Source organism: Gossypium arboreum, chromosome 8, assembly GCF_025698485.1.
Source record: "Gossypium arboreum isolate Shixiya-1 chromosome 8, ASM2569848v2, whole genome shotgun sequence".
Classification (NCBI taxonomy): Eukaryota; Viridiplantae; Streptophyta; class Magnoliopsida; order Malvales; family Malvaceae; genus Gossypium; species Gossypium arboreum.
In genome coordinates, this window is record NC_069077.1 from 25,215,557 (window position 1) to 25,226,543 (window position 10,987).

The following is a 10,987-nucleotide window of genomic DNA, read 5'->3' on the forward strand; positions in this document are numbered from 1 at the left end:
TCCCAGAGTGCTTAGGTCATGTGAGCCATATAGGCCATCAGCACGACCATGATGAAATGGTCACACGGGTGTGTTACCCTTCCACACAGCGTGTGCCTTATTTTAAAGGTAATTTCTTAAGGTTGGTTTAAGGACCCGGAATAGTTCCGAATAGTTATCAACAATCGATTTGGGACTCGTAGGCCCATAATAAGAAGATTAAAGTAGAAATTGAAAAAGTTTTAAATTTGGACTGAGTCTCAGTAATTTGAGATTGATTGTATGCATTAGATCAAGTTAGGTGATGCCTTATACTCCGCCTTAGCGTGGGTTACGGGTATAGGGTGTTACATATGGACCAATTTCTCTTCTTGAGTTACATCTAATGTTGCGGAGACAATAACTGGAAGAGTATTGTGGTCACCTAGAAAGACATATTTAAGATGATGAGGTAGTGGTTTCAATTCCAGAGTAGGAGCTTCTTCAATAGATGGTTTAAAATTTGGGGTTGTTCTGTTGGCTAGGTCTAAGGATTCAATCTGCCATCCATGCTTGAGTTCAAGATTATTAGCTTCAGCTGTCACAATCGTCTAAGTATTTGGTGTTAAATGTCACTAAAAAAACTTTAGAAAGTATTATACTTTGGTCATTGAACTCTTCCTCAATTATATCATCCAACACATCAACAATAATACATTCTTCTTTGTCCTTGCATTGATTAGATTCAAAAAAACTGAAGGTGACTTGCTTATCATTAAGTCGCACGGTTAATTCACCTTTGTAAACATCAATAAGAGTTCGTCCGGTGGCTAAAAATGGACGTCCCAAGATTATAGGAATCTCTTTATCTGCATTGCAGTCAAGTATGATAAAATCAGCTAGAAAAATGAATTTATCCACACGAACTAAGATGTCTTTTATTTGTCCTTCAGGTTGAGCCAAGGATTGACCGGCTAGTTGTAATGTCACTACAGTAGATTTCATGTGACCAATTCTTAACTTTCTAAAAGTAGATAGTGGCATTAGGTTAATGTTACCTCCCAAGTGGCATAAAGCCTTACACAAATAATAATTACCAATTGAACATGGGATGGTAAAGCTCCTAGGATCTTTCAATTTAAGAGGCAACTTGTTTGTCAAAATAACGCTACAACCTTCTGTGAGGGCAATAGTTTCAATATCAGTGGGCTTCTTCTTCTTGGACAAAAGGTTTTTCATAAATTTCTCATAACTCAGAATTTGTACCAAAGCATCTACTAGAGGAATATTGATCTGCAGTTGCTTCAGTGTGTCTAGGAACCGCTGGTACTGCTTGTCATGCTCATTCTTCCTAAATATTTGTGGGAAGGGTAAAGATAGAGACATATCTACTTGTGTCGACATCTTTGATTGCGGCGATAGTTTTGAAGGTCAGACATTAGGCATATGAGTGACAATTTGTGGAACTTCTTTGTCTGTTGCATTGACAAACTCTTCAGATTCAGCCTTCTAACCAGTGATCACTCCATCCATATATTTAAGTGCTACAGTAGAGTCGATAAACGATTCGCCAGTTTGTTTACCACTCTAAAGAGTGATAGCCTTACAATGTTCTTTTCCCCTCAGACTAGGATTTTCTATGTCACTAGGTAATGAGCCTAGTGGTTGAGTATTCAGATTTGAAACAAGTTATCCTAATTGTGCCTCCAATGCTCAAATGGAAGATGAATTCCCTTGTACGATAGCTTTCATACTAGTAATATACTCTCGTATTAACACTTCAAGAGTTGCTATCGAGTCAGAAGTAGAAGCTTGTGTGTACGGTTGTTTTTGATGTCCTTGAACATGATGATTTGGTATTAAAGAGTGTTGTGGCTGCATTAGATTTTGGTGTGAATGTGCCTGGCCTTGTTGTGGATGCATTTAAGTGTGCTGATTGTATTTCTGCTGTTGTTGATTGTAATTCCCTTGTCTGGGATTATAATTTCCCTGAGTAGATGTACTCTCATATCTGAATATTGCAGTAGTTTATCCACCATTCTGAGTTCCCCAAAACTGTTGGTTGCATGCAGAGTTGTTGTAAGAATTACCATAAAAATTGTTACGGATGTTGCTAATATAACAGGCATTCTCTGCATGTTGTGGGCAATCTTCATAGATATAGTTGTCACTACAAATCTCACAACAAAAAGTAGGAATGTCAACTTGTTGAGCGACTTGTATAGGTGCAACTCCACTAGTCCCTTGCATATTTTTAATCATGTTTGTGAGAGAAGAAACTTGAGCACTTAGTGCAGTTATTGCATCCAATTTGATAACTCTTGAAGTAGTTTTTGCTTGTGCAGCTCTGGAGATAGGGTATTGATAATCATTCTGACCAATTCCCTCAAGAATTCTCATAGCATCATTATAAGTACAATCCATCAAAGGTCCATTGGTTGATGCGTCGACAAGATTCCTTGTATGTGAATTCAGCCTATTATAAAAAATCTCAATTTATGTTTCTGGTTGAATGTCGTGTATGGGACAACGTTGAAATAAAGATTTATAACGTTCCCATGTGGTGTAAAGATTTTCATCATCTATCTGATGACAAGCAGTAATGTCATTTTGAAGACGAGCATTCATTTTCAGCCGATTAAATCGTAAAACAAACTGTGTTGCTAATGCATCCCAAGAAGTAATTGATCTAGCAGGTGCCCAAAAAACTAGGTACATGCTCTTCCTTATAGGGAATAAGGAAATAATTGCATCTTCAAAGCATCATCAGGAATGCCTTATTGACTAAATGAAGCACAGATCAATAACAAGGATTTAAGATGTTCTCTCACATCTTCGTATAGCAGTCCCACATATTTTCCATTAGAATTCAGCATTTAAAACATTACTGACTTGAGTTCAAAATTCCCAGCTTGGATTGCTGGCTTAACAACTCCTGGTTGTAATATCCAAAACAGGTACTAAAAATCTCGTATAGTCCCATTTTGTATTCGAGCATCTTGTGATAATGGGTTATTAACATTTTGCTGTTGCATCGGGGGTGTGGCTACATTGTTCCTTGGTAGAGCCATATTTCTTTGTTCTCAAAGTCTACACCGAACAGTCCTTTCAATTTTTGGATCAAAATCGGCAAGAAATTCAATTTGATTCGGGTCAACACCTAAATTGAAGTAAAAAAATTAGCAATGAAAAAAAAAAGTTAGTGAATACTAAATATTATATAAGGAAAATAAAGTGCAAAAACACAAAAAAAAAAAACACCAAACAAACGCCATCCCTGGCAACGACACTAAAAACTTGATCGGTTGTTTAACGTCACAGTAATAATGTGTAACCATACACTATCGATGCAAGTATAGTAGACAAATGTGAGTCTGTTGGACATCAATCCCACAGGGATGGTAGTCTTCTGTATATTAATGTCGGTGCAACAACTAGATGGAAATGAGATAATTGTGAGAATAGTTGTCGATACAATAACTTGAAAACAATAAAATAAAATATGATAATGATAAACTGGGATCCCGAACATGAATCTTTAGTAGAATAGTAAGTGCTCACAAGGTATAAAAAGATAGGTGATTGTCGAAGCAATAAAGTTCAATGTATATCTAACCTAGTGTCACTCCTATATTTAATCTGAGACTTAAACATGCATACTAACCTCACCTTTTGATGATGGCAATATTAAGAACAAGTGAAATAAATTCCTCTAATCCTCACTCAACTTCCTTTGTAATGCTTGTTGGCTCAAACTGTCACTACACTTTCCAGTGTTAGTGAATGCAATAACACTTAATCAAGAATTCATGTGTACTTCCATACAAACAGAAAATAGAGAATAATCACCAGCATTCATAAAGAAATAAGAAAGAATCGAGTGGAGAATACTATTTCTGGACAACTCGACTGAATCTCTCTATTCCCTCTTGTTTCGCACTTAGGTCTTCTCGTTAGAAGCTAGTCTACATCTGGTTTTCATGTTAGCTCACCCATGAAAGGCTTAAGCTGGGATGGCTGCAAGCTTCAAGATCGGATGATAAAGATGATGATCCAGAAAAAATAAAATCTCTCTTTTTCTTCTCACGTCTACATTTTATGTCCTTCGCCAACAGTACAGGTGTCATTTCCTCAAAATTATTTTGTCCTTGTACGTACAGGTTGGTTATACCAGACTGGACAGCTTAAATAATTTTAATTCTTATCCAGAAAACTATCAGGTGCAGCGACAATTCTGGATGCAATATGGAATTCACTTATGCAACGACATTAATGCAAAAAGATAGCAAAATTAAGGATAAAAGAGGCTACGATTCACTTAGTTATAAAATGCAATTTGCTAAAGTAAAAAAGCTAAAATGAATGCTAAGGATAACTAAATGGGAACAATTTAACCAATAAGTAAGGGGGAAAACCTATGTTCTTTCTAATGGTATCAATTGCATTTTGAAGTTTTTTAGAAGTTCCAATAATATTTAGATCATCAACATAAACAACAATAATTACAAAATTTGATCAAAACCTTTTTGTAAAAACATATGGACAAATTGGATCATTTTTATAACATTCTTTTAATAAATATTCACTAAGACGGTTGTACCATATACGTTCTTTGTAATCCATATAAAATTTTCTTTAATCTGATCTAGCAAATTTTCCGAGAAACTCTATATCTTCCTAGGATTTTTATATAAATTTCACTATCAAGTGTACCATACAATAGATTGTAACAACATCCATTAGACACATGTCAAGTTTCTCATGTACTGCCAGACTAATAAGGTATCTAAACATGATTGCATCCACCATAAAAGAATATTCCTCTTTGTAATCAATGTTAGGCTTTTACGAAAATACTTGTGCTACAAGTCATGTTTTATATCTTATAACTTCATTTTTCTCATTTTGTTTTCACACAAATATCCATTTATATCATATCGGTTTTACATCTTTAATTTTTTTGGACTACAGGTCCAAAAAAACCTCACGTTTAGAAAGATAATTCAATTCTGCTTGAATTGTGTCTTTCCATTTTGGCCAATCTTTTCTATTTCTACATTCCTCAATAGATTTAGGCTCAAGATTCTTATTTTCTTTTGCTATTTCAATAGCAACATTATAAGCAAAGTTATCGATAATTATATTTTTCCAGTTCTATCTTTTTTCTTAAAGTAACATAACTTATCGAGATCTTTCGTTATCATCATTTTTGTAACACTCCTTACCCAACCCAACTAACGAGCCTTGAGTATCGAATGTTACAACAACCCAATTTAACACAAAAAAATTATTTAGAGTTATTATCTCAAATGGTTTAACACTGTCAATTTAAAATTTAAGATGTTAGCTATAATCCATGCCATTAAAGAATTGGGTCCTTACTGATTTACTATTTTAGCTTACAACTTAAACAAACTTTATACAGACTCTTCCAAATAATCCTTGAGGTGTGGCCTCTAAGGGGGCCTCTCTATATGCATGAATGATATCCATACGTTTCACATATATGTCGTTGTCTAGCTTGGTCCCTCCACTCAATTTCAGGTTAAAGTTTTATCCTGTAATAAGCAGACCATTTATAAGTTCAAATGAACTTAGTGAGATTTTGCAATATAACCTAAAATAAAATAAAAAACTTCCAAAATGAAGTTTTAAAGAGAAATTTAAACTCCCTGATCATTTTTTACCGTTCATGGATTTTAATGACGTGGTTGGAGCTTTTTCCCTCTTTTGCAGCTTACCGTTGGCAAACTTATTCTCTATCTGGGATGTGTGTATGTATTTTACAGTAATCACTCTCTATGGTATGGGCCAGATTTCTGCCATATTCTAAATTTATTTTTTTCGTCGACTTGTTCAACATTTCATAATACTAACTACGTGGCCAAACATCTATGGGGATGCCCTACCGTTGAGGCGGCTTCACACTTTTCTATTTTGTCCTAGCTAATTGCTCGTCTCGTTCCCAGCCGCTAGACAACTGATAGTAACATTTAAATCCCTACTGATCCATATTCTCTGTTGCCTTTTGGAGAAATTCCGTCCCTATAGTATTTGGTGAACTTCCATGTGGTCTACTTTGTGTTACTCCCAATTAAGTTGCTTACTTCTTCATAAATGAGCTCTTTATAAATATTTAGGCATCTTCCACTACTGGACCATTTGGCGATCGATACCTCCTAGTGGTCCTCGGTAAACCTATCAGGCACTAGATGCCTCTTCTTGCTCGCAGACCCTTAGGTTTCTTTTGAACATTTCACGGTCATTATCAATCTTGACTTATTAGCTAAACCTAAGAAATCGTACCAAAGTTTTCTATCAACCTTATTACTCCCTGCTTGAGTTATACCTAAATCTTCTTTTCATTATTCTGGCATCTTACGAGTTCTTTATCTTAACAGACGTCATTCCCATTGTTGAACTCTGACCTTGCACACCCTAATTCCCATATTTAATGTTCGGGCAGACTACCACATGTAACACCCAAAACCCAGACCAGAAGTTTTGACCGAATTTTGGAGACATTGGCCACCAAAATGACTAAAAAAAACATCGTTTAAGCACAAAAAAATCTTTTCAAAAATCTTTTCTCATACAACTACTTAAACCAGAAACAAATTTCATCAAAATGCTTTGTGAATAATAAACCTATTTCCACCGAAAACTTGCTTGGAACCATTATCCCATTTGATAAATTAATAATTTCACAACCAAAATAAGTTTGAAAGTTTCAATAATCAAACTCAAAGTCAGAAATTTACATTGAAAAAAAAACAAAACTGTTATCCCGTCAGAAAATCATATTCAGTTCTTAAAACTCATGCATGGCATCACAATTTTAGTTTTTTTTAAAACCATAATCTAAAAACTTAACGATTGTCCGAAAATAAAACTCATACCACAGTTTATAATCTTTTTTACAAATCAATAGAAATTATTAGACTGAGATTTTTTAAAACAATAATCAAACCAAAACCAACCAAATTACTTAAACTCTGAGACTTCTGAATGCCGAGCCCAGCTTCAAAACACAAGATTACCTGAATAAGAGAAACTAAGGGAAGTGAGCTACGTGAGCTCAGTGTGAGTTCGAAAAAATAGAAAAATAATGAAGAGGCAAAACAAACGTACAGAAGGGTACATACAGACATCATATGATAGTCTCAACCTAACAATCAGAATTCAATTTCACTATTAACATATCAAACCTGAATTCAAAATTCTAGTCACACATGTTACTTATATGCATCAGTTAATACATTTCGTTTCACAAAAACTCTAACATTCATATACACTTCCCAGAAATTCATACATGTATAATGTATTCAAACGTATAACGAATACAATAAACAAAACCCACCCAACCAACCAAAACACTGCTTCATCCACCCTGTACGATAGACCCTTCTACCCTGCACACCACAATAGGGTTATGGTAGACCCTTTCTACCCTACACACAACGTAATGGTCTAAGCCACTAAAATAGAATATGCAGCTAAGCTAACATATATAATAATGCGGTAAAATTGCCACAACAGAATATTGCAGTTAAACTACCAAATCAAACTTCCTCCTTCAATCAGTAACAGTATCCCAAACACATTTATAAAAGCTTAAATGAGCATTGGGTTACATAAGAATCAAAATGGGTCAGTTATAAACGAAAGTTAAAATCTGTAAAAATAGGGCCACACGACTATGTGACTGATACACACATCCGAGTAACAGAAGGACGCGACCATGTGGTTGAGACACACATTCGTGTGACTAAGTTACATGGTCGTGTGGCCAGACTGTGTAACTCATTGTGCCGTGCAAAAAAATTAACATATTTAAGAAGAAAAGTAAACACAACCGTGTGGCTAGATCACACGCCCGTGTGGCTGAGAAATACAGCCGTGTGACTAAGGCACATGCCCATTTCAAAGACGATAAATTCTCCAAATAGAAGTCACATGCCCATGTGGCCAGCTCGTGTGACCCACACTAGACTGTGTGACTCGAGAATAACCTAATTTTTACAATGGCACACGGCCGTATGGACCTCCCTTGTGGCCTCGAAACCACACCAAATTCAACTGAACTTCATGAAATTCCTCAATGATTTGATTCCTAACAACAGCAGTTTCAAAAACACACACCTAAACTACAATTCCAAGCACAACGAACAATTGAAATGCCTTAATTCCACCAATTCTGAAAACTTGTAAACCAACATGCTAATTTATAAGCAATCAACCTAATAAGTTCAAATGAATCAACTAAAAATTAAAAATTAACTTAAAACTCAGAAAGAAACAATTAAACAATATTAACACTTACCCGATTCAAAACCCCAATAGATGTAACTGAACATAAACGATTGAAACTAAAGATTCGATACTAGATTTTTGAAGTTATAATGTTGTGAAAATGATACAAGAACAGAATTTTCAATACGAAGAAAAACACAAAATGAATTTTAAGAGAAAATGGACCAAAATTTGAAAATTGGAAAACAAAATTGAAAGAGGAAAAACATGAACAAAGATAATGGGAAGGAACGTGGAAACCAATTTTTGAGATTATTTTCCCCTTAATTAAAATCTAATTAAAATGAATAAAGTTAAATATAATTAAAATAAATAAAGTTAAATTAATACAAAAAGAAACAAAATTAAAACAAATTTTTCAGGATTCAAGCACTAGACCAAGGCAAACTAACAACATACTTTACCACCGAACCAGCATGCTCATTCTGACACTAGAACGCTAAAATAAACTTAACTGTCCAACCTAACCATTAACCCTAACTTCCAACCTTAAAACTTGTAACCCTAATTTTTGGGGTGTTACTGTAACGCCCCTAACCGAATCCGGCACCGGAATAGAGTTACGGAGCATTACCGGAGTTACCGATTCATTTATCAGATATTTCATTAATCCGATATCTTTTCTTTTCCACATTCAAGTCTCGTATTCAAGTCATCCGGATCTTTATAAAGAAATTTGATCGTCGTTTTCATTTATTTCATGTTATAATACATTCAACTAATGCTCTGAACAAAATTATCATTTTGCCCCTAAACTTTTAATTAATGACGATTTCATCCTTAGGTTAAAATAAAATAAAATTATTGCAATTTAATCCTTATTTCCAACCGTTATTCTCACACAAATTGATAACAACCTATGAATTCTATAAAATGTCAGAATTTTCCATAATTTCAACACTTTTTAATTTAATCCTTAAAATATGTTTTTCCCTGATCTTGAGCTAAATTAATAATTTCATTCAATTTTGTAATTTAAATAATAAAATAATCCATTTCATGCAATTTGGTCATTTCTGACATTTTTACAAAATTACCCATAAAGTTTTACTTTTATTCAATTTAGTCCCTGAGCCTAAAACATGCAAATTAGCCATGCTAGATGAATATTCATACATATTTTTTCCTTCTCCTCCTCTCCATTCCACATCCTTAATTTATATAACATGAAACAAGTAACATTATCAATAATTTCACTATTTACTTATGTATATTCAAAACTGTCCATTTGCATCATAGTCACTAAATTATTTATATCTTAAGCTAAAGAACTCGAAATTAAGATCTGATAATTTTCCCTGAAACTAGACTTACTTATCTTATTGACATAAAATTTTCAGAATTTTTTATTTATCCAATAAGTACAGTTAATTCTTTAAAGTTGCCCCTATTCTGCTGTCTGACAGTTCCGACCCTTCTTCACTAAGAATTAATTATCTCATCGTACGAGATTCTTATGATGTTCCCGCTTATTTATATTGAAAATAGACTCTTTAAGGATTTTAAAAATATAAATTTAATCCCTTAATTATTTTTCTCCAATTTTTGATGATTTTCCAAAGTCAGAACAGGGGAACCCAAAATCATTCTAACATTGTCTCATAAAACTTATTATATCTCATGATTTACAATTCCATTGCTTACATCGTTTCTTTTATAAGAAACTAGACTCAATAAGCTTTAATTTCATATTTTATTAATCCTATAATTAGATTTCTACAATTTTTGGATATTTTTCAAAGTTAGATTATTGCTGCTGTCCAAAACTATTTTAGTGCAAAATGTTGATTTTCATTTTGCCCCAAATTTCACAGTTCATACAATTCAGTCCTTACTTAATTAACCCCTAAATTAAACTAATTTTCTCAATTAATACTTTTCCTAGACATTATAAGTTATTTCATAACTATTGAAATTCAGAATTTCCACATAAAACTCTAACTTTAAACTCTTTTACAATTTAAGTCCCAAACATTCACTTTCTATTCAATTCTTTCAATAAAATCAGCATATAAACAATTTAAAGCTCTAATTATATATCAAATCATCATATACTTCCAGCACATATTCATATAAACTTTCAATTTCTTTCATAGAATCAAGAACTAATGAATTCAACAAATGGACCTAGTTGTAAAAGTCACAAAAACACAAAAATTTCAAGAAATAATCAAGAATTGAACTTACTTGCGGTAAAAATATGAAAAACCAGCTTAAGGGAACTCTTTCATGGTGTTTTTGCTTATGAGAATGCAGAAAAATAAAGAGAAATCTAGATAATTCCACTTTAGTCCTAGCTTTATTAAGTAAATTTTGTAATTTTCCAATTTTACCCTTATTTTCTTGGTGATTTCATGCTCTTGCCGTCCAGCCCAAATAGATCTTGGGTCTATTTTTCTTTTAAACCCTCTTTCTTTTATCATTTAAGCTATTTAATCATTTCCCACAATTTTGCATTTGATACAATTTAGTCCTTTTTGTTCAATTAGCTATCAGTACTTTAAAATTTCTTGAAGAAACTTTAATATTAACTTATTAACACTACATAAATATTTATAAAAATATTTATGGCTCGATTTAAAATTCCCGAGGTCTCGATACCTCGTTTTCAATTCTAATTATTTTAATATATATATATATATTTTTGTACATTTCACTATTTCAAAATTTTTCCTAACTTCACATTTAACTTATACTCACTAAATTAATAATATTT

At 33.2% G+C, this 10,987-nt stretch overlaps 1 protein-coding gene across 1 annotated transcript; it reads right to left on the bottom strand.

The window, feature by feature from the left end:
* Positions 1-326: 326 nt before the first annotated feature.
* Positions 327-1,362, bottom strand: LOC108468780 (uncharacterized). The gene is made up of 2 exons (XM_017769637.1): positions 621-1,362; positions 327-556 (listed from the first exon to the last, which is right to left on the bottom strand). Exons 1-2 carry the CDS (start codon positions 1,360-1,362, stop codon positions 327-329), a joined length of 972 nt encoding a protein of 323 aa, XP_017625126.1.
* Positions 1,363-10,987: the final 9,625 nt, after the last annotated feature.

Coding starts and splice junctions, on each gene's coding strand:
- LOC108468780 (XM_017769637.1), bottom strand. CDS start 1,362: ATGTCGACACAAGTAGATATGTCTCTATCTTTACCCTTCCCACAAATA. Junction 557..620: donor GGAAGAGTTCAATGACCAAA/GTATAATACTTT, acceptor CGATTGTGACAG/CTGAAGCTAATAATCTTGAA.